This window comes from Anarhichas minor, unplaced genomic scaffold, assembly GCF_050575085.1.
Source record: "Anarhichas minor isolate MPS153535 unplaced genomic scaffold, ASM5057508v1 ptg000001l, whole genome shotgun sequence".
Taxonomy (NCBI): domain Eukaryota; kingdom Metazoa; phylum Chordata; class Actinopteri; order Perciformes; family Anarhichadidae; genus Anarhichas; species Anarhichas minor.
Window position 1 is genome coordinate 2,707,422 of NW_027466447.1, and position 24,565 is coordinate 2,731,986.

Consider the following 24,565-nt stretch of genomic DNA (forward strand, 5'->3'; position numbering starts at 1 on the left):
TTTCTGACAGGTCATTATTGTACACCACACTGGGACCTACTGCAGAGAGCCCCACGTAGCGAGCCCCACCATGCATCCACAGCTCGGCGCAGCAGTGTCTAAGCACGCAGACACACACACACACACACACACAGTATCAAACATGCCAAACAGGGGGTAAGGTATGCCCGCTCATCTGATGAGTGGACCTGATAGATCTCCTGGCCCGGCTCTCCATGATCATTACTGCTGCTTCATAGTCCCAGGGCTAAGGAGGACTCACTCACATGAACACACTGAGAGCAACGTGCAGACCGCGGGATGGAGAGACCCGAAGCCTGCATCTAACTAATAGGAAACCTGTGTCAATATCAAAGGCTAAAGGAGGTGGGGGCGGAGGTTGACAAGGACCGTATTTCACGTGCATACTCACACACACACACACAGACACACAGTCAGTCAGTCAGTGGAGTTAGTAAGACAAGCAGTTACGTACCGCTAACTACTTCTCCTTAATTTGCTAGATTTTTTCTGTTGATTAGTGCTTTGCATATCTCACCTTGTTGCAGCTTTGAAGCTAGAACATGAGAAATGTATATGAAACTCAGATGAAACTTGCAGAAATTCAAGTATAACCTTTCCATTGGAAGTGAAGTACAATGATACTTTAATGCTCTGGTTGAGCATTTCCCTTCCCAGTGGTTAACGGACATTTGTTGCAATGAGACAGCACGTCTGTGTTGCGCTACTAACTGCAGAACGCTATACTTTACAGCCTATGATACAAGACTTTCCCCCCCTCCTTCTTTAACAAGCATAACGTTGGCGTTAAACGTTAAAGCCATCGTCGGCCCTTTACCACACTCAACACAAGAGGGTCATTTCTATTGTCAAGTTTGTGTTGCACTTAGAATGCTACACATACAGACTAAAAGTATTTAGCCTACCTCGCTAACGTTGGAACGTATATCGTTAGGACTACTCCCCACAAGAAGTTACTTCTTGTTTGTGTTAATTTAGCACATGCTGAGACACACACTGCCTGTTGTTTGTTACACATCGGGGCGGCTAGCTAGTGTTTTTTGGTGCCCATACCAACACAGTTTTTGCACTAATCAGTGTGGAACGTGGGGACACACCATCAATGGAAAAATGATTAATTGACTGACTTTTTTGGCAAGAAAATAAAAAATAAAAAATGTCAAGACATAAGCAGCTAACAAATCATAGCCTAAAGGCTTAATAGTTAGCTCTTCACAAGTGGATTATCCCTTAATTAACCATTATAATCGAGATCAAAGGTCAAGCTAAATAAATCTCCACAAATGTTTCTAGATGTCTTCACTAAAATACAACAATCACCAGCTAAATAAATCAAGAATCCTCCAGTTTTCAAAGTAATTCTGATGTAATATCTTGCCAAATATTATTTAGATGATCCATTCCATGCTTGGAAACATTTTTGGTGAGAGAAGATTTCAGACACACGGGAGCTCACGATGTTCATGAAATGGTTCCTCTGAGAAATGGCCGTGTTTACTTTTCAACATTGCAAAATAAATCGCAATTACTCTTGGAGAGGCAGACAAGTGGGGCTTGCAGTTCTGCCAAACACGGCTCCGTTTGACCTCTCATAAGCCAAAATGATTGGGGCTTTGACAGAGACCTGACCTAGCTGTCTGACAGTTGACTGGCAGACAGACTTTGCAGGAGAGGATGCTTTATCTCCCCAAACCGAGACAGGCTCAGGAACAACAGCAGACGTCTCATCGTCTCCCTGAAGTGAACGTGCAACTGGTCCTCCCCACAGAGTGTCTTGCTTTGCTGGCTATAGCTCCTAATTAATAAAACAGCAAAGAAGCAGGATTTATGTGAAAGCTCAATGGGAGTACGTGCACGGAAGGCCATTCAATGCGCGCTAGAAGTATTAACAAATGACCTGACTCCCATTAAGGAGCATTAGAAGAGAATTTCCAGAGCCCGCACGCAGCTAATATTTACAGCTAATTAATGAGTGTTGGCCGACTGTTTGTCAAAACCGTGACAATAGAGCGGAATTACAAAGAGCTGCCATGGGAATGAGTGGAGATCTAGATATGATTCATGTAAACAAGTGAGAAATTGTTGATGATGAGGTTCCTGGCTGCCGAGGGACCATTCCCTGACAGTGTAGTGCAAAGAATTAAGTAGTTAGAAACTACATTGTACCATTGAAAATCGTGTCACTGAGTACACATCCAGGAAAGCCGAGACGCCTGTTGAATGTTGAAATGAGTCCAGACGGACAACCAGAGAGGCTCACTCTGCAAGGTCAGTTTCTGAACCTTCCTGGTAATTATTCTTGATACAAGGATTAATATCTAATTCAAGGCGTAGGCCTGTGTGACTCTTTTGTTATTAACTTTGCTACTGTGGGGAAACCTTCCAGGATTATTTCAATTCAGTGATTACTTTTGGCCTAGCAGCTGATTGCAAACTGTGCTGGTAGGTTTACTTACCACATTGATTTCCTTGCCAATATTGAGGGTACAGCTCCCAAGACATATCACCCTGCTTTCACTGCTATACTCTCTGTAAATCTTATTAGAGATGGGGGCTGATGGAAGCTCCATCCCTGCACGATGCTGAGAAAGAGCACAAGGTTAGAAAGAAAAGACAAGTTTGGCTGAGGTTGAAAAGATGTGGTCTTCAACTTACTCCTGCCATAGGAGGGAGTAGTGCCTGTATCACTGACACTAAACAAGTAGGATGATATTTTTCAGGTGATTAAACAGAGGATTTCAATTGAAATAAAGGAGATTGTGACAACATTATTTGAAATGTAAATTGTTAATTCGAGTTTGGTTCTGTTGAACATATATCAGTGTGCATTATCCGAACACATGTCTTCAAGTCTATTATAATCCCATTATCAGAAATGATAACTATCAACACCTATTGCTATTTTTTTAAATGGATTATAATCAGTTGCACGAACACACAAGAAGAATGACAATACTGTTTACATATTTCATCTGCTGATATTAAGTGGTTTGTATCCTTCAGACAGGATACTATTTGTTCCCAGAGCTGTTTAATGTTGGCTTCTTTCAAAGCGTCCTCCCCTTGTCTCACATTGTTAGGCCTACTGATGTTTACTGTATAACAGTCATATCTCCTTCCTTACCCACTCTGAGTCACATGGGCATTTAGTGGAAGGTGGCAAATGGCAATTTATAATGATCATCTTAGTTGTGTGAAACAAACACAGAGAAAGGGCCCCAAAAGTTTTCGGTCACAAATAAAGGACCTTCTTGCTTTGAAGCATCAACGCTAAACACAACCACCTGGCAATAATATCCCTCAATATGTCTTATTCGTGTAGCTATGCACCTCATCATAGCTAACATTATGTCAAAAGGCTATTCATATTGTTAGATCTTCTGGGTTAGTCGGCTTGCTGTAAGATAACTCTGCTAGCTGGTGCGCTAGGTAACTCTGCTAGCTTGCTGGATAGCTAGCAAAATAATTTGCAACCGTATTTAATAATAAAAGGAACATTTCTGTATTCTGTGCTAATGTTATGAATGCCCTACAGCCGGTCAGTCAGAATGATGAACACATAGAGATCTACACCTCTGCCCCGCTAACTTTCTAGCTTCTTTTAGCTCATAGTTTTGGTCAAAAGGCATGTGCTAACTATAGCGCCTGAGCTACTCTTCTAAATACCTGAAGGTAACTGTCTCCGGCAAAATACTTGACAAACCTACTGTATGCTTTTCACCCAGCACCATATTAAATAAACACAGCGACCTGGCGTACAGAATCCCGCAGTTAAAGACCCAGATATTTATCTCAGGAGTTGGTGGAGAGCAGAATGAGCAGAAAATAGAGCTTGAGAAGAGTGAATATTGGACTTCCATTTGGTCGGGTGGCCAGAAACACGACTCCAAATTACTGTTAAAATTGCAGTGTAAGTAGGCAACTATTTGCCAACAAAATCAGCCATAAAAACAAGCCACTGATGGTGGCTGTGTATATCAGCTTGTTTTGCCATGTTTCTGCCTCCTAGTGGCCATTAAATAATTAATGCAGCTGTAATTGTAAGTCACAGTTACTGTAGAGTAACAGCACCTCTATGTACGATATGTTTGACCTCTTAACACCTTTTTTTTCATAAAGCTCCAGCTTGTACTTTAACCATAAACAAGCCAAGGACAGGATGCAAAATGTGATATACACACACATTTGCTGAGTCAGGTCCCTGTTTGGTGTTAGCTAATGATACCAGCTCATGGTAGATGGATAGCCAGGCGGTGTGTCTCACTTCAGAGGCGAAGGCCAGCTTAGCCATATTGCAAGCACAACAGTGTCGCCACACACTGTTTGGCATGCTGCTCGGCCCCTGCGCGTGAGTCACACAGAGTCACCCGGGGAATACTTTCTACCTCTACTGATCACCGGCCTGCACCTCCTGGCCCTGAGAAATCAACAGCCAGGATTTATAGATTTACCTTAGATTGGCTGTCCCGCATTTGTACCCCCATAAATACTTTTACAGCTTTGCTAATGCCACTGTTGGGAATAAACAAGGTTACGGCGGACAAGATGAGGCTGAGATTTAGTTGGCAACTCGGACAGCACAGGGCAATGAGAGAGGAGGTGTAATGTCAGAAAAGGGAGGAGGAAACTCACATTGGGGGATGAGCACTTTATAGCGAAGCTGGGTGTACTTTTACATACCGACACAGGCTTTACAAGCCTATGCAATAACTGACAACATCTTGTGCTCTCACCATTTCCACTGCGTAACTCGCGGAGAGAGTCGTCCGCGCCGAAAAAGCTGAACCATTAAGAATCGGCTAAACCTTTTGGTGCTTTGACCTGTTCCTAAAGCTCAAGTGGGACGTATGAATCTGTAGGCTATATACCAAATATGGCTCCTAATGTAAACAAGTTCAACATGCAATTAAGATTAATAAATTAACCTCCTGGCTTCAATAAAACTGATGACCTTGGTTGTAATTTTTTATCAAAGACATTATAGATTAATTATTCAAGCACATTACTTCACTCCAGTTTTTAAATGCTACTCATTCAGACAACTTCATGAAACTTGCAGGGTTTAAAAGCATGAAATATGCATGGTCAAGCCATCACTCTCTCCATAATGAATACGCGTACCTCGGAATTGACACATTTGCTCTCGGAAAGGCTCGACGACCATACATACACTCTGGAGTTGACTTCCCACGATTTGCTCCTTCAAAGTCAGCAAAAGCTCACAGTTAAGTTGGTCCAGGCCGGAAGAAAGTCCCTGTCTCAGCAGGCCACCAACGCAGCCGCAAAACGCCATGGTACATCCATGCTCCACTGCTACCATTGAGGATTACAAAAGGATTTCTTGGGGAAATGTTTAGGGCTATCATTGATTCTGTGTCCGCCACCTCATTGATGTCTGCGTGTGGCTGGAAGGCCCACGGGCTCAAGGGGATTCAAAGCATTTCAATGAAACGCACTTTGATTACAGAGTGTGACATAATCTATCTACCTAGGGCTCTACTTTTATTCTCACGTCACCTGTCCGTGCTGACTGTCATTGACACTTCGTTGATCGAGTCGGATTCTGAGTAACAATTCAAGTTCAAGTCATCTTTGCCGTAAAAAATGGCAAACCAGGTATTCTGAAGTAGCAAGCAGCAGCAATCATCTAAATAACCTGAAACACATATTGTTTCTAAAGTGTGAATACTCACTGCAGGCTGGTAGCGTTTATATCCTCACTGTACACACCAGTGTAGAGACGTGTACACGAGGAGAGCAGCGACGGGTGTCGGAGTAGAGGCAGATGGAAAATAGAGGGTTATTACATCCTGTGCTTAAAAAAAAAAAAAAAGTGCAAAAATAAAAAAGATGACATATGCACCATCAAACAAGGAGACAAGATGGGAATCTGGAATTTGTTACCTCATGCTGCAGGTGACGGTTTTGTCAGTGCCTTACCATCAGCTCCAAGAAATGCCTTTAAATAACTGCTCAGCCTGTGCATCCCTGCTGTTCTTTTACCTTGTGTTTTTTAATTGCTGCAGATTTTGTAACAAGGTCGCAGAGAGATGGAATATTCCGGAGACTGAGCGAAAACAAACCAAGTTGGGAGGTTGCACAGATATGTCGGGGAGCCACTCCCAAAATATAGTGTAAAGTGGACACGGTAAGGTACTTTAGTATACATTTGTCAATGCAAGAAACAAAGACTTAATATTAGCCTAAAATGTACAAGCTAAATTAGATCCAGGGTCGGACGGATTTGGGGGCAGAAATGTTGCCAAAAGAGAGTTTTTGGCGTGATGTGTGCCAAGGAAAACTGTGCCAAATCTGAAAAAGATATACAACATCTCCATTAAACGGCACTGCTCACCATTTCATTGGAGAGGCCTGTGCTCCTCAGCCCATCGCTCCCAGCATGTGAACTCCACACACTGCATTAACCACTAACGTTAATTCACCCCTGGCAACGTACGCTCACTGTCAGTTTAAATATCGTCCAACAGTCAGGTCTCCACTAACGACAGTCAGAGAGAATGTGTGTATTACTTTTGTACCAAATGGTTTCAAAGATGTTTTCATTAAAGTCTTTTAGTTCTACATCTTTAATTCAGGGGTAAAAAGTAAGGAGCCTTTGATTTTGTCTTTTTTTAGGGTTATTACTAAGACTAACTGAATGTTTTTTTTCATAGTTAGTGGTGGCGACACATTACTGGTTTGCTTACAACTTAGGGTTGAACTCTGGCAAAAATATACAGTCATACAGTGCAATACAGCTGACTGTGAGATAATCATCATCTGCTGTGTCATAGGTTAGTATGTGCTGTGTTAGTGATAGTAAAACAAACAGGGATGAAACTATTCAAGGTTTCGGCAATAGAACATTTAATTAAAATAGATTAATATCTGACAAATATAACCCATTATGTTAAAACAATTATAAAAAATAAAAAAATCACATTAATGAGTGGCTTTGTATGTTGTTGGCTCAAACATCAAGTGACAGAAAATCACTCCTTTCTTTAAAATCCTCTGGCTGAGCCAAATTCACTCTACTAACAAATGTGTACAGAAAGCGTATTTGATAAAGGATATAAATATTTCTGATTAATAATTACACCTCAATAAGTCTTTAAAAAAAAACCTGAATTGACATGCCATCTATTAAAAACAAACACAAGCAGAAAATGTAGATAAAAAGGAAATTTGATCTCCTTCATAAATCTTCATAGATGCGGTGGGAAAAAACAATTTCACACTAATTCAATTTTGGCAAGCAGAATTCTAGCGTGGTATTTAGAAGCTTTGTGGGACAAATTAGTAGCAGTGCTGCATTTAATAAAATGATAGCATTACGCACAAAGGCTTGTGCCTTTGACTATAAGAAACTGATGCTTTTCTAATGCAGGTCATCTTCTGTATTGACGATCACATTGGGAGAGTTTCATGTGTGTGTATGTCTATTGATGGGAGATCAGTTCTTCCAGCAGAATCCTTCTTAGAGAGCTCCCTCAAAGAGCACAACTTTTTCCCGCCAAATCTAACTGTACCAATTGCTATAAACGGTGAGTTTCCTGTTGTGGAGAGTCTCTGATGGACCCTTGGGTCCCCCGATGTGACAAAGCAATGCTTCGCCAACACAGCTAAACCCAAAGCAACACAGCAAACATGCTCATAGACTGGTAACTGTCTGCAGTGGGGAATGGACTGAGTGACTTCAGTGGCTTGTGAGTGCATTAGTATTCGGTTTCATTGAAAACAGAAGCTCGCTTTGCACCAGGCCCCAAAAAAATAAACCTTGACAATACAGCACAGAAGCCCACAGGTAAATTCAGACATCAACGTCGTCATTGGAGGGGTCTGGAGATACCTTATGGCCCGGGGCATGTTTATGTTGCCTGGAGTGCTCCTAGATTATGAGTAAACATTGCGCTCAATTTGTACAAGCAATATGCGGTGCGAAGGCAGAAGTGAAGGCTGATTCACACAGTGACCGGGGGAAAAATAGGCCACATGTGCACGTGTGTACCCGGCAATCCACGTGCTACGAGCAGCAAACAGACTGCACACCTGGTTGATCCCTGAAATAAGAAACACATTGTCGTGATATTACTCGTGGGTAGCTGCAGTATTAAAACGGAGACGGGAGGAGAGGCAGAACATACATCTCTATCTGCGTCCACTTACAAAAGGTTATCTCTCATATTGCTCAAATGTTACCTGATGAATGTCCTGGTAACTCTCAATATTTCCTCGGCGGGTGGCACATTTGTCATCGTTGAGATGGCGGGCAGAGTGGGGCACAGATGGGAACTCCTCCCTCGCGCTGGCGTTGACGTATGAGCTGCGGGTCGGACCAGACGAGCACGTGTGATTGATGACCCCCCATGTGCCTGGAGCTTAACCGGGAGGGGGGGGGGGGGGAGGCCAAACTCATGAGCAGGGCTGGGGCTTAATGAACAGATATTTTGAACATTACACAAAGGTAGAATCAGGAGGAATAAAATGGATTTCACATGCACCATGATCTATTTAACGCAGAATCACACCGCCTGTTTCTAGAAACCATTACAGGAAGTCAACGGTCTAAAGTTGCATCCAAACATCGTTTTTGCTTCTTGTACAGATACACACAATATGCTTTTGGTTCTTGTATATCGCAACTGAAGGGGGGACAGATAATTGTTTAATTATGGCTATTAGAGGATATGACAATCGCACCCAATTAACCCGCCATTGTTACATGTGCAGATTACAGTCCGGTTAAATCAGCTGGTGGCTACAATCGCTATGCTCCCACATAAAGGGGAGATCTGATGAAACATGGCTACAGCATGTCATGCAAATTGCCTGCGCTGTATCACCCGACACAGGGGCATTCAGCGTCATAGATTACGCATTCTTGATTACTGACTGGTAGAGGACAGCAGTGTGGGCTTTGCATTGATAGATTTGCACAATTTTAAACATGTAAACTGGTGGTTAAATTATTCTCCATTACATGGAGGTTATTACAGTGCTATGGGCCTTCTTCTAAAGGAGACCAACTTTCTTTCTGTCAAATCTGAACAGGGACATGCGTAACACCAAAGACCACATGGCGGTGATGATACTCCTGGTTAGCGGAGCAGCTTGTCACTTCATTGAAATCGCTTGTGGTATCATAGCTGCTATCTGAATTATTTCAGGGCAGTGATAACGTTCACATATTCTGAAAAGAGATTCAAAATGGAGCAGTCAGTTTGGTTTTGGTGCCACAGGATCACTGAGCTGAAACACAAGTAAAGCTTGAATGGGATTTGGGGAAACAGACATGAGGTTCAGAGACTGTTATGATTTATATAAATCATTAGACATCACATTTGTGAAAATCTTAACTTTAAATTGCCTTTGAAATGAAACTAAAGTTGGGTTTTTGTCTCATAGTCTTCATTGAACAGTAACACTATAAGCACTACTTTAAATACAACAATATTACAGTTTCAATTTTCATTTAAACAATCAGTTTTAAATGTTTTTCTTTTTCTAATATAGAGCAGCATTAGCTAGCGAGTGACAAACCAACCCTTGACTGAATCGACTAAAATAAAGTGAACCTGGAGAAAAGTCCAATATTACCCATCACTTGAGAATTTAGAGAACAATTTAGTAAGAGGACACCAAGCTATTAAATCAGTCTGGCCCTTTATCCTTCTATATAACATTTACATTGTGTGTGTGTTTGTATAGGTGTACCAACAAGCTCCATCCATCCTAGTATAGAAAACACATCCCAGCATAGTTTCTCTGATGCTCACATTTCTGTCAAACCAGACCACACTCGGCCTGCCGTTCACCACAACAATTTCATGTTCTCCCTCATCTGACGTCTCAAAGATCAGACAGCACAAACTTTAATTTAGCTGTGATTGACATGTACCCAGTTCGCCTCGCAGAAGCATTCACCCCCGATTTTGTTGCAATACAACCTGGAATTAAAATGGATTTTACGTAATAGGCCTAAACAAAATAGTCAAAATTGGTTAGGTGAAACAAACGTTGGTCCCCTCTTGGCAGGTTTGGTGTGGTGCAATATTCTGTCTGTTGTGTACTAATGGATTGAATGTTGCTCCGTTATACCATGTGACAGTTTGATTGCACACAGGTGGACTCAATTTAACTAATTATGTGACTTTTGAGAGTAATTAGAAGCACACAAGCTTAATTAGTGGCTTCATAGCACTTTTCAGTTTTTTTTGACAATTTTTATTTTTTATTTGACTTCACAAATTTGGACTATTTTCTTTAGGTCCATTAAATGACATCCATATAAACTGCACATTACTTCCTGGTTGTAATGCAACAGAACAGGTGAACACTGAATACTTTTGCAAGGCCCTGTACCTCCCGCAGGACGTGTTCGCTCTGCGGCCAAGACTTTCAGTTTGGGGCTAAAGATGATCAGTTATTATTGTATAGCTGAAGCGATCCCCCACAAATACTGACACATGTCTGAAGCTGTGGTTGACAGAAAACACGACAAAAGTGATCTTAATAAAATAGCTTTTTTTATTTAGTAATAAAAGACGAAGATGACATCCGACGACCATCACCTGAAAATCAGTCAAACAAGGTAGAGAGAAATGTAAAGAGACGTTTGAGACTCAAATAGCACAGGCTTACAGAGTCTACACTTTAAGTGTTTCAGAGCACATACTGTAAGAGACAATAGACGACAGAAACAAAGCACGGCAGTCAGTCTTTTTAAATTTAGACTACAATCCAGGCTGTTTCAAGTTCCAATTGTGCCACAATAACTACAAATAAACTGCCCCCATTTTCTCTGCTATTTGTTCTTCCAAAGGATATGCCAGAATAAGGATACAAATGGTTCTGCTGGGCCACAATATCAAGCCTTGGCATCTTGAATAAATAAAGTGTAAACACAAACGTAAAAAGAAAACACCATTACAAGAGTAATAAGGCTTGTTTATTTATTTATATATATATATATATACACACACACACACAGAACAGATGACACTATGGCTTTCATTAGAACATTCTCTCTTTGCAGACGCTGCAGTCTCTCACTCACCTGCTGAGTTCATCGATGCTTTGGTCCTCTCTTGGTAACCGTGTTGTCTTCTTTTGGTTTGGCAGATCGGGCGAATTGCTGGGAGTTCATAGTTAAGGTCTGTGGGGCTGCAAACATTTTCATTAAACGGGCAAAAGGTTTACTCTGGCCTGATGAAGCGTCTTCTTTTTCAGGCCAGACCTTCCAGCTTCTCTTAAGTAAGGGAAGCACGTGGAAACCATAATCCTATACGGGCAACAGATCTGCTCCTTCATCTGGTCCCATTAGTAACCTCCAATACTTCAAATGTATACCCATCTATCTACCAAACTAATACACCAATAGCCCCACAGATGATGATATACACCAGAACCCCCAACCTCACTGCAAAGCCAATTTCAGCTTACGGCCAGAGTTCACAGACTGATAATCACAGACTTATATTTAATATTCCCATTCAATCGTGTTTGTATGCAGCAGCTTGAAGCCACAGGGGACCCTCTTCCTCGAGACACTTGCCACCTCGTATGAATTTAATTTGATTAAAGGTCGCGGCTGTTTGCGTAGAAATGCCAGAAGACTACTGGCCAAAAGACGGACCTTTTAAAGAGCCCGGGTCACCTTCTCTGCTGAGCCCAGTACCTCAGTGACGGATGAAATAAAAGGGGAGGGGCCAGATGTGTGAAAGGTTGTCACTGCAGTGCTAGACCTTACCCTTTAAACTACAAGCATTTCACGCAGGTTTCTTCTTTCAGCTCCCTTATTTTTGTAGCAGGTTGTTTGAGGATTCTCTGGCAAGTGTCGTGCTGCGGTCTCTAGCTAGCACTGAAAAAATCATTATAGGGACTCTAAACTGCGACCGGCTGTCCTCTGCCTATGACTGCTTAAAAAGACATCTGCACCCAAATGAACCTTACTCGACTCTTTCATGCTCCAAATAGAATAAACCCTTTAAAAACAATCCAAGTCTACCTTAGAACACGCGTTGAGTTCTATTTGTTACCCTTTGAGCACACTTGGAGTGGTATATTTTGAGAAACAAACGGGAAAAAAGGGCCGTTAGCAAAGCAAATTGTAAAGCTTGCTCACCACGTCGTTAATGGCTGAATGGTGACTAAATGACAACGGTCGCCTGACCTGCCACATAGCGACTACACGCAGGACGTCTCCAAATAAATGACATTGCAGACTCTGCTGTTTATTCTTTGAACTGGAAGACTAATATGCCGTCGCCAAGCTAATTGGTTATGGGATGCACATTAAGACACCCTTCAAAAATCAATAGCCTTGTTCCATTAGACAAGTTCAAAGGTTGATGTGCAATTATCGGTGCTGCGCTGAGGAAGAGCAGGTGGCGGTTCAGGGCTGCCAGAAAATGAGTCCTCGCCCTTTGGAGGGCCAACACATCTGTGATGGGAGGCGTCCACCTAATATTCAACACACACCACCTCCTTAACTGGCCCTCTGCGTATGTTCAGTGCATCGTATATACCAGGTCTGCAGCTTTCTTTTCTCAATCGGTCACTTGTGGGCAACACCTTCCACATACTATGACATATTGTGCTTCTATCTCCTAAATGTAATAGAAAATGGCCTTGTGAAGTGAATATTACACCACAAAATGAGCCTAGACACGTTAGATAGATAGATAGATAGATAGATAGATAGATAGATAGATAGATAGATAGATAGATATATATATATATCTATATATATATATATATATAGATATAGATATAGATATATATCTATCTATGTGTGTGTGTAGAATCTGTGTCCAACTCCTCCAGATAAGCCTTGATTTCCCCTCCTGATAAGATCTCGTCCTCGTTTCATCTTGCGAGAGGCGGTAAAAGGATACGACGACGAGGGGCTTGTCGTAGAGAACGTAGCCGTTGGTTTCCCGCAGGGCTTTCTCTGCACTCTGCTCACTGGGGAGTCCCACGAAGGCCTGCCCTTTCATCCGCCCCTCCTTCATCAACACAACGTCAAACCTGAGAAATAAAACCAAGACATCATTATCACTCCGAGCTTACAGCCTAGCAGAGTCGACGTTATAGTGTAGATATTCAGTATGAGAGGCAATCAGAAAATAAGATCTGCTGCTGTGACCGTATAAAACAGTGGCTGTCAATCGTGTGTCCCTGAGACCCGAGAAGCTGCCGGTTTCTATTCCAACCAATTGGTTTTTTACTGATTTGCAACTTAAGCCTAAGAGAAGCAACAATCGTGAACACTACGTTCAATTTTAAAAATGTTTCAGGACAACTAAGATTTGGTCTGCAGTAACCCTTGAAAGATAGGTTACCAAAGGCCAAACTGTTTCTCTGGCAGAGCTGCAGCTTCCTGTTCATCACCTACATCTATTTTCAGAGTCCATCTACATAACATAAGCTCGGTTTGATGACTCAGGTGGAATATTCATTTGAAGTACTGCTGATGCGCAAACATCAAATGTCCCTCGTGCTCTCTATGTCAGGTTAGGTGCTTATTAATAACACAACACTCAGTCAGCATGAATTACTAAAAACTCTCAGAGGAAAGTGACAAATTGCTGGAGTCGAGAATAGCTCATGAAGATTGGACGGGGCGAAGCGACACGCGAGCCGCGTGGATAAGAAGTTCAGTGAAGAGGATGCATCTGCTCTGGTCGGGTTACATACATGTTTCTCTCGGCCTCTGATGAAGGGTTGACGTATCTCCCATAGATGTACTTTAGGTCCTGGAAGACAAATGATGCGTATCAGGAAAAATAGTCGATAAATGAATATGAATGCATCGTCGATTCTGTGGTTCATGCAGAAGTAATGCTCACACCTCATAGAGGAAACATAAAGAATGACATATGATGACATATAATGATCTAAAGCAATACATGAAAACTCCAGAATGAGCATCATATCCAGTAAACCAAAGTGGGTCGAGTGCTATAAAAAGGACCTACTTTCTCTTCCACTTGCTTTGCGATGTTCTTCACGTACAGTCTGCAGGTAGGCTCACCCGGTTCATAGTGTTTAAACACAGACATCCTTTTTATCTCTGTTTTAAAAAGGAGAGAAGAAGAAAGACAACTTGATGCAAGGCGCATTTCAAAAATACAGGTACAAAGGATCATCACAGAGCTGCCCGTACATACATAAAGGTAAATTCAAAGTCGTTGCAACTCAATACCCTCCGCTAAATGTTTTATTTAAGACGGGGTGGATTGAAGAGCGGAGACATTAAAGCAGTGATTGCATGTTTGATCCCAGCACCGAGCAGCCGCTGCATTGTAGAAAGGACTTGGACGAATCATATTTCAGCTATTGGAATGGAAAACATGCCTGAGCATCGTGCGCCGGTTGAGGAAGAACAAAGAATTACACTTAAAAGTAATCTGGCTCACCAAGTGAAGAACAGGGATCCATATTAGCTGACACGTTTAGGAATGTGGAGATCATTTAGAAATGTTGCCACATTTGAATTATTTTCAGATCATTGCTTCACTTTTTATTATGTTCTTAGATTTACATTATAGAAATAAGTTAGAGATTCAGGTGGTGAAAGGTTTCAGAGACTATAAGAACCAGACAGGATTTGATTTCGCAAAGCTGCAAATGTAATCGCAATAACCCATAAATATGTTTCTAACGTACGGAGAATATTGATGTGAATGGATGTATGAATATTGATATCAACCTTTGCAGGTTTTTTCAATGTTTGCATTTAAAGAGATGGAATATCTTCACTTTGCCATCGTCAACACACCAAAGTTCAATGTATTTTCTTACATAAGGACTATAATATGCTTCAATCTGCACTAACTGACTTCATTCGCCTGCTTTGACCTGTAAACACAGCATCTACACATTATCACCATTTAAGCTGTTATTGCCAGCTCGTAAGCAAACAGTTGCCTATTTGGACATTCAGCAGATATGGAACATCTGTATTCGTGTCGAATAACCCATGTCAGTCCAATATTCATTCTCCTTTGAGATATAGATATATATATATATATCCAACTACATCTATTTAGCTGACCACATTCAGTCAGTCTGGCTAAAGACAGCTGCTTGAGTCTGGAGATGTCACGGATGAGATAGGTGAACAGATTCAGATGACGCTACATCAATAGAAATGGCCGACGTTCGGAGTACATTACTCCACTTCCCTTTGTGATTTTGCCTGAATTGTTTTTTGGTAACACGTAATCTTTGATGTTTAGCATTTCAGCGTTGGGCTGAGACGGCCGCTAACCACCAGCAGCACACTAACAACTATTTTACATCTCTCCTCATCATCGTGGGGTGATTGTCATCTTAGAAAATGTAATGCTGATGTTGAACTTTTTAGCTCGTCTTCCTCTCGATGGATCTCAGTTTCTTTTGTCACGTTTGATTCTCTGCAGTTGGCGCTTTTTTTTTTTTTGTTCAGCCGCCGTGGCTGCTCTCGCTAACAGCCAAATCTCTCTAATATGCATTTCAAACAGAACGCTGTTGCTGCTTTTATTTGACTCGCATCACTTCTACACAGAGCAGCATTTCTGAGAGGAAAATGCAAATTGATATGGCCGCTTTTTTTTCTCAGATTTGAAAACTAAAGTCTCAGGTCTAGTTTATTGACTTCCTGTCTCTAATCAGCGGTTTAAGATCAGTTCTGTTGGTCAGTTCACTAATGTTATCACTTCCCATCACATCCAAGTCTTTTATGGTTGGAGTAAATAAAAAGCACCCAGAGTGAAACGGACCAAGAGCCTCCCTTCGTGTTTACCGTCTCTTGACAGCCGTCCTTTCTCCAGTTCCTTCCTGGAGATGACGTCTGAGGGGAGGTCCTGCTCGTCGTCGCTGTGCTCCTCTTGCTGTTGGGACGCCGGTGCGCTGGGGTAAAGCTTCCCGAAGCCCTCCGCCTCCGCCACCTCCTGGCTGCTGCTGCCGGGGGTGAGCTCCCTCTCATCCGCTTCTGCAGGGCACACAAGAAGTTGAACCCGATGCAGCACATTCACAACCGACTCGTCAAGTTGTCGCTGTATTCGTTTTGGCAACAACGCTGGCAGCGGCTAAGCGGTCTCCCGTATTACGTGTCACTTAAGTTGGACGCACACGCGCGTTGCCGGGCTGCTTTATGACACGAAACAAGGAAGAGGACGCTCTCCCTACAGCACAAACACAGATGGAAGTTTTCAAAGTCTCTCACAACAGCAGATGGTGAAGTAATTACTTCCACAATGTTTATCGTCTTCAGGAACCCGAACACGCTCAGGATGGGAGAGCGGATGCAAATCCTCCTGGTCGAAATCAGTTTAACATATTGATTGTTTAACATTCCTAACCGTGGCCTCATTACAAACTGGCCGAGTTGAAAACAGGGATTTCTTCGTCGGGGGGCGGTTAAACGCGGCGAATGACGTCTTTTGCTGGAAATAACGCTACAGTTGAATTGGTCGCGCTGAAGACGACGGTCTCAAGAGTGAGGCGGAAGCACATTCAGTCTTTGTCAAATAAAGAACTGTAATCAAATCAAAAGCCATTCCTGTTTTGTAAACATGAGTTTGAAAGGCAGCGGGGAAGGATAACTCCGGCAGACTTTTGACACACACACACACACACACACACACACACACACACACACACACACACACACACACACACACACACACACACACACACACACACACACACACACACACACACACTAAGAGCAGTGAGCCTGTACAAATCTGAGGAGGGGCAAAGAAATCTCGTGTGTGTGTGTGTACCGGAGCAAGAAGTGCTGGGGAGCTTTTCTGATACACTCTCGGCAGAGAACTAGATCCCTGCTTTCAAAATTATCCTCCTCCTTATCTGCCCCCCCAACTCCCCTTTACATTTAAATAGCTTGTTTATCGGATCACACAACCCCCCCCACACCTTTCCCAAAACAAGACTAATCCAAAAAGCCACCTGTCATAGTTTATCTTTCCCCCGCCTCTTTTGTGTTTGACTTTGAGATCTATTTTACTTCTCGGGGGCTTGCCGGGGAGTGAAGTTGTAGCCAGAGAGAGAGGGCCGATAAGGCAAACAGGGAGCTGCACAGCTGACAAGTAACACAGACTGTGCCCCCAATGACATTTTCTCATACAGATAATGGGTAAAAAAAACCTTTCTGCTGTGATATACTGCTGTGCAACACTTGGCTCCATGGTAAGGGCTTTAACTTATGAGTATCAAACCACCTCCTGCTTCTCCGCGATAATAAACATGATGTATGGGAATAATCAAATCCTTATGGTGCCTTTCTTCCTCCGAAGACAGAAGGCGGTGCACTTTTCTAATGTACTGCCGGACCAGCTATTCTCATCTCAGTGACAGGCCGCTGCTCCGCTGATTGGACTTCCACATTAAAAGGTGGCGTGTACAATTTAGCCTAATGCGCATTGGCACGAAGTTCCTTCCCAAGATGCCGGTCATCAATAACAGATAAGAGAGATAAGAGGTGGATATTAATGGAAATGAAAGCTGAACGACTAGCAGACTAATCCTTTAGTCAGGCGACAGGAAATTGATGAGCAACTATTTAACATTTAAATTAATTTATCAAGCAAAAATTCTAAAATATTTGCCGATTCCATTTGCAATGAGCCATTTTCACTATTTTTACGACAATAAATTGAAAGTGATTGATGGATTTATTAAGATAATATTCCCACACTCGGGTGAATGAAAATAATTGTTAGTTAATGACTTTAATCTATCTATTAAAGTCATTACAAATACAGATCAATGATCTCATTGACTTGACCTTACCTATGGTTGACGTCTAGCAAAGTGACGTCATAGAAACTAAAGAACTGTATTTAAGTCATGATTCGTGCTAAAATGATCAGAAAATGAATTGGTCAATAAATAGGAAGAAAAAAATAATTCACCTTTCTCAGCAAAAACATATTCAAGCTTCTTAAATTTTAAATGATTTGCTGCTTTTCTCGGTTTGAGTATTTTGGGGTTTAGAACTTTTGTTCAGACCAAGCAAGAACTTCAAGGACATCACCGTGGGCTCTGGGAAATTGTGATGGAAGTTTTTCTCAGCCACGAAATGATTAATGAATTTATAAAAAAAATCAACAGGCTACATAGCGGCAGAGCCCTTACCTCCGCCTTCATCGTCAGGCTGACCGGGCCCACTTCCTTCCACTATGGCTGCCGCCTCTGGAACCGAAATGTGGAATTCGATTTTCCTCTGGCCGGCGGGGTGGGGCTGCTCAAACACATCGGAGGGCTGCAGCACTGGAGCACTGAGGACAGCAGAGACAATCCCCTCAACAGCAGCCTCTAAAACAGTAGCCCCAATAAACCTGGCTCCGGAGAGGCTTCAGGGCTGCGTTATTTTGTTCTGGTCCACCACAGATACTTCCCCATTCCACAGACATGCAGCCCGGAGACACTGAGGTGTGCGTATAGTTTAGAAACAGAGCTTGTGGTCTGTCATTAAGGGAGCGTGTGCTTGAAACAATACTGTCAAATGAGCCACAAAAGGCTGTCTTTATGAGGACTATTGTCTGGAGGTTTTTCGTCCTTTTTTTTTTTTTTAGCTGCCTAAGAATACCGTCTATGCATGAGGACTGTGACATGCACGAGTGCCTTTGGTGTACCTCTGAGAGTCTGGTTTGGGAGCATAGAGTAGATCCTTGATCTTGGGCTTCTTTCTCTTTGAAGCTGTTTTTGGTCTCAGGGGTCTCTTGCATGCTTGGTTGACCAGGCCCATCAGACGAACAATCCTGGAATAAAGCAAAGAGAGAGAATAAGGGAGAAAATGTCTACCTTGCACAAAAAAAAGTTTTAAGACTTTTCTCTTCAAGCCACTTGTGTTTCTAGAAACATTACTTGTGAATGACACATGAACACACCGCGTCGAACGGCAGCGGCAATGCAAAACAAAATGCCTCGAGAAGATGTTTACGCAGAGATGAGTCCTCTCTAACTACTGCTCCCCACCTCTCTTTGTCTTCGTCGTCCCCGCTCTCGTACTCGGATTCTTCTCCACTGGACAGCTCCATCTCCTCCTCTGGTAAAGGCGGGTAGTCGGGAGGGAAGGGAGGAGGCATGGGCATGGGTGGTGCGGGAGGCAGGAGCTCAAACTGCAGGAAAGGAAAAGAACAAGCTGGCTTAGCTCGCAAATGCCTCTGGGTTCAACCGACGGACTTCAGGAGTGCAGTCTTTGGTCAGAACTGGGATTCATTGGTTTGCAGGTAGGAGAAGTGATACAAGTATTAAAGGCATGGAAGGCTACATCTTTATTATCACAGCAGGGGGGATCAATTATACGAGGCTTAAACTGAGTCACACTATTTTCAGACTCATGCAAAGTGCTCAAATATTCCCCCCACCAATAATAATAGATGACTGTGCTAAGTGGTGTAGTTAGTAGAGCTGTAACATTATCAATTAATCTGATGATTATTTCCTAAATGAATCTTTTGGTTAATGAAATGATGGAAAATAGTGAAAATGACCATCATAATTTCTAAGAGCCAAAGGCAATATTTCAGATTTATACATTTGCGAGAAAAAAACAAGCTTGTCCACCGTCTACCTTCAGTACTCGGGGCTTTTCCATGTACCTACCCTTACACAACGCTCACACATGTACATCTGCACTGATTTCAGTAAAAGTAAAAGATGGTCGGTGGCCCTGAAGTGGTCTTTGGGGCAATGCATAGCTGCTTGAGTCACCAAAAACCCAGAGAGAGAGAGAGAGAGATTTAACCAATAAGCCCCTGATGGTTGAGGGTCCTCTGGAGCTGGTTAACCTCAGTAGTCGAGTTCCTATCCTTGGACACGTCCCCTCCAACACATTTATATAATAGCCTCTTTATAACAACGCAGAATTTCTTGTTTAACATCATATTAATAACACCCAAACCATCTACAACCTGTTCCTCTTTATCCAATGTACACAAGCTTACCATGGGGGGCCTGGCAGTGACCGGGCCAAAGGGACACGGCAAATTCATCTTGTTCATCAGATGCAGTACCTGCATAATTGGAGACAAGAGCATTAGAGCGGTGACGGCTGTATCTAAAGATTCATACCAAAAGATGGGTGGGAGCTGGTAATATAAATATACTGCTGCTCTCAAACAGGCAGCCGGGAACTCGGGGCTCCATGTGTAAAACAGATTGCAAGGCTTTTGCATTTTCATTTAAAATACGAGGATCGAGGTGAGATCGAGGCTGAAGTGAGATAGCGGCGGTAAGGCTGAGCACGGAGGCGGCTTCTCTGCGACACACTAGCACCACCAAGACGCCGACGCTAGGATCAGCAGCATGGGAAAAGCCAGGCAGCACGGGAAAAGCCAGGCAGAACGGCTCCCAGGGAAATGTTAAACCTATAACTCATGCCTCCCACTTATGGTTTATTATTAATACTTGCTCCCCAAATTGAAATTTAAAAGGCAAATGTTTGCTGTTTGATCTTTAGGAGGTTGGATGGAGTTCAAAAACCTCTGCGATATTCATATTTCCATCTAAAATGGGAATCTGAAGGCTCGAAATGTTGTCACATTTGCTTTTTTTTTGGTACAAATTCCCACTTTCCTAAAAAAAAGGGAAAGTATGAATACAGGAACAGGGACACAAATAGAACACACACACACACAGATGACCAACATATGCATATCAAAGATGTGCAGGTAATGGATGACCAACAAAATGATATAAAAGAAGCAGTATATACTCACTTGAACATAAAACTTTGGCACACTCATGAGGACATGCGATATGTTTGTCAGTATGCCATTCGAAGGTGGTGGGTATAAATATTTCAGAGTTGGATTCGATTGAAATGTCAACCTGTGGGAGAGAGAGCGAGAGGAAAAGACAAAATGACTTAAAAGGAAACTCTGCGGCTGCAACTGGCTGCCTAAAATACAATACCCCCCCCCCCCCCCCCCCCGGTCACTTAACAACTCACAGAATGTGTCAAAAATAATGGAGACGCATGAATATGTGGTCCAGCCGGTGAGCGTTAGCTAGCTAGCTCATTCTTAAGATGACAAGCACTCAGCAAACAAATATGAACCCCAGCCATTAAGGGACGTTGGGAGCAGCATGCCATGTCAGCACCAAAGCTGGTCCTCGTGTAATAATAACTTTTAGAAGCCCACACTCTGAGGCCTAATAAACTAAGACTTCAAGTGTATGTTGTTTAATCTGCCACAAAATAAATCTGTTAGCAGTTCTGCTGGGACTGAGAAAAATAGTGAGAACAGCCTAAATTTATATCCATCTGATAACTGTGTAGCAATGTTTGGGAGAACACGCTCATTTTGCTGCAAGGTGAAAACTAACATGTCAGCACAATCATTAAAAGTGAAGAAATTTAAAATAAATAAATGAAAGAAACATAAAAATGTCAAACATTTTAATTGTATGATGTTAGCCTTTAGTCTCAGATGTAGCAACAGTCATAGTGCCAAAGAGTGTGTGTCTCATTCAACACCATGATTGGGAAAATTACATTATTATTTTTAAATGGTCCAGTGTTTTAAAATCAAATGTGTAGTTATGCTAATGTCCTGGTCTGTCAAGAAGTTCCTTCATATTGTTAACCTAATTATCAACGTCTCCATAAATTAGCTTGTTTTTGAGGAACTTGCGGCTAACTGCTACACTTTGGGATTTAGCTTGTATTAGGATTGGGCTATTGTAGGCAATGTTACAAATGAACAAGACTTAATATTGGACTTTTATATGATTTGATCACTGGATTAACTACATTCCTGTCCGGTTATTGTATTTGATGACAAATTCTCAATTCATTTTCCAGAAACTTTCTATATTCATATATCAACTCTGAGATATACAATTACAGAAACCATGAGAGAGGATTTTTATTTTATTCATTCATTAATGTAATGAAATGAAATGCAGTCAGACATCAAACTATGCTGCTTTGTTCATCCCAGAGTTTAACCTTCGTCAGAATGAAAATGTCTCTTAGCAGTACTTCACCTGTAGGACACCAGAATGATCTACCGCTATAAACAATAAGAATTAAAGAAATGTATGGAACCAAACTGCATCATATCAGGAGGTGGTGAACACTACTGGCTGATCCAGATTATATTTCAGCACACGGCGGGATAAACTGGCAGTGTTGGAGCGAGACCTATCGAAGACCACCTGGTGCCACCAACTGGCAGGACAGACGGCCTGTCAGGCGCTCAATGGCGGCCTGGCCATCTAATTGGACACAAGGCCGCTGAGAGCTCCTGACCATTGCTCTCAGATGCTGGTCCAGGTTTATTGTCAGCTAGCCTGCACACTCAGACCGACGGACACCAGGTTTGGACAGCGCGTGTCATGCGTGCATATCTAATTGTATATAGTATCCTTTGGATGGGTAACACCTTGGTCATGGGGCCTGATACTGCAGAACGTAATATGATCATTTAGTTTTAACCTCACAAGACAGAGCGAGAACAAAAACCAGAGCTCCACATGATGTCTTGAGTATAAGGCACGAGAGAGTGACACACTAAACCACCTGCTGAGTATAACTGAAGCAGTTCAATGTCATCTTTACAGACCGATTTACAACACGTCATGAAAACAGAACGCCTCATCTCAATTAGGATTTCAGAAATCATCTCCGACTACATCGAGATTCGCTAACAACAGTTTGTAGACATGCATTGAACACTCACCCGAGGTTAGGCGCAACGCCGGTCTCTATGAGGGGAATGTTTGGTTGCTTGGTCTCCTGTTTCCTCTGCTCTTTCTTGACATGTTTACCACTGTAGAAGAAAAGTAAACGTTACAAAAACGATTCAACTGTGGCTTTCACCCGCGATGATGTGATGAATACGTGTTTTAATGCTACTTATTTCATTTAGCTGGGTGCTGAGAATGTGTTCGCACTAAGACTGAGTGAGTTTCACTCAAGCACTAGGTGTAGATTTCAGTTCAAATTGAACTTTGTCCAATTTTGAGTCTGGTCAAAGTTGATATTTGCCAATTTATAAATAAAAATCCATGTGTGGGGAAATAATTTCTGGTCTGTGGGGCTTACAACAGGATCTTAAGACCACACGACCGAAACCAACACCGGCTCGATCTCACAGGGATGTTAACAGCCCATATATGTGCAAAAGTAACATTTGTCATAACTACGGCCTGTGCAGATCCACGGCGTTTGTTAATCCATATAAATCAAGCAATTTACCTGTTTGACACCGGTGGGTCCTTTAATACTGTCACATGATCTTGGCCTTTCGCAAACTCCGCAACAAGTGTATGATCAAGGACGTCTAACTGATGGAGCCTGCTGAGAGCCTAAAACAGATGCAATGATACAATGAGATTCACTTTAAAACTCTAACTTTACACAAGCAAGGCTTCGTCAAATGTCATACGACTACAAGAACTCACTTTTGCTGCCGACCTCTCGCTTCTAAAGGTTGCAAAGGCTGCATGTTTCTGTGGAGATGGAAAAGCGCGCTCAGAAAAGGACAGCGACTCAAATGAATGTCAAGACACAAAGCTTTGGTGTCAGTGAGGCACAACCTACCAAACGACCCGTGTTTGAGAAGACCCTGACCGACTCGGCTCCAAAATACTTCAAGAGGTCCTCTTTCTCATCCTGTCGGAGCTCGGCTGGCAGGTGGCGGATGAGCAGTGTTTTATTGATGCGTGTTGGGACCAGGTCCTCGTTCTTGTCCATTTCCCTGCAGAACAGCAGGCAGAGAGATGCTACAGTTAGACAAAACAGTAACAGTACCGACCAGTCCACTGGACGCCTTCGTTTTTCTCAGTTTTATTGACTGGCACAATATTAGAGTATATTTATATATATTTATATATATATATTATATTTATATATATATATATATATTATATTTATATATATATATATAAATAAAAGAGTGACCTGAACAACAGTACTTCAACAATCCTGCAATAACCACTGAAGCTAACCTGAAACTAATTTGGTGATACCGTGTCGTTTGGCCCTCACATGAAGGAGGACGAAATATTACTAACATATTTCAGTAGCTAAATTACAAGTGTAATGTGTAATTCTTACAATTGAAAACGTGAATTTAGTAAATTGGTTTCCTTGTCAATCATTAGCTATTTTTTAAACGAATACTGCCGAATTAAAGAACCAATCCCAATGCTTTCTTAATTATCCGAGGTCATGGTCTATCAGACGTGTATCGTTACATTTTTTGATCAGCAAGTTAAATTTATTTTCTTTGAACAGAGCCCCGTGCTACACAGGACTAGCGCTAACCTTAGCTCGGTGCTATATGTGAGGGAAGCTAACGTGCAGCAAACCCCCAGGTTGAATTTACCTCATTACTTTGCCGAGGCCAACTGTGAATCCCCTTATGATTCCAAGACATTAGATGCAGCCACTAGTATATTCAGGTAATGTTTCAGCAAGTAATTCAAAACTCAAGTGACATCTTTGACGACATAAAGCTACATTACAAGCCTGACGCGGCTGCAGCCAGTAAACATATCCACTTCCGCCCGCGTCTTC

At 42.2% G+C, this 24,565-nt stretch overlaps 1 protein-coding gene across 2 annotated transcripts; it reads right to left on the bottom strand.

The window, feature by feature from the left end:
• Window positions 1-10,531: 10,531 nt before the first annotated feature.
• On the bottom strand, window positions 10,532-24,565 carry rnpc3 (RNA-binding region (RNP1, RRM) containing 3). 2 transcript variants are annotated; one of them, XM_076089135.1, is made up of 16 exons: window positions 24,375-24,565; window positions 23,588-23,744; window positions 23,449-23,496; window positions 23,243-23,352; window positions 22,725-22,814; window positions 20,757-20,868; window positions 19,983-20,051; window positions 19,012-19,154; window positions 18,669-18,794; window positions 18,169-18,311; window positions 15,812-16,000; window positions 14,004-14,098; window positions 13,723-13,781; window positions 12,921-13,053; window positions 11,081-11,158; window positions 10,532-10,595 (listed from the first exon to the last, which is right to left on the bottom strand). In XM_076089135.1, exons 1-15 carry the CDS (start codon window positions 24,377-24,379, stop codon window positions 11,090-11,092), a joined length of 1,548 nt encoding a protein of 515 aa, XP_075945250.1. In that variant the 5' UTR covers window positions 24,380-24,565; the 3' UTR covers window positions 10,532-10,595; window positions 11,081-11,089. The 2 variants fall into 2 exon arrangements, with proteins under 2 accessions (XP_075945250.1, XP_075945162.1); XM_076089047.1 differs by having other exon boundaries at window positions 10,532-10,905.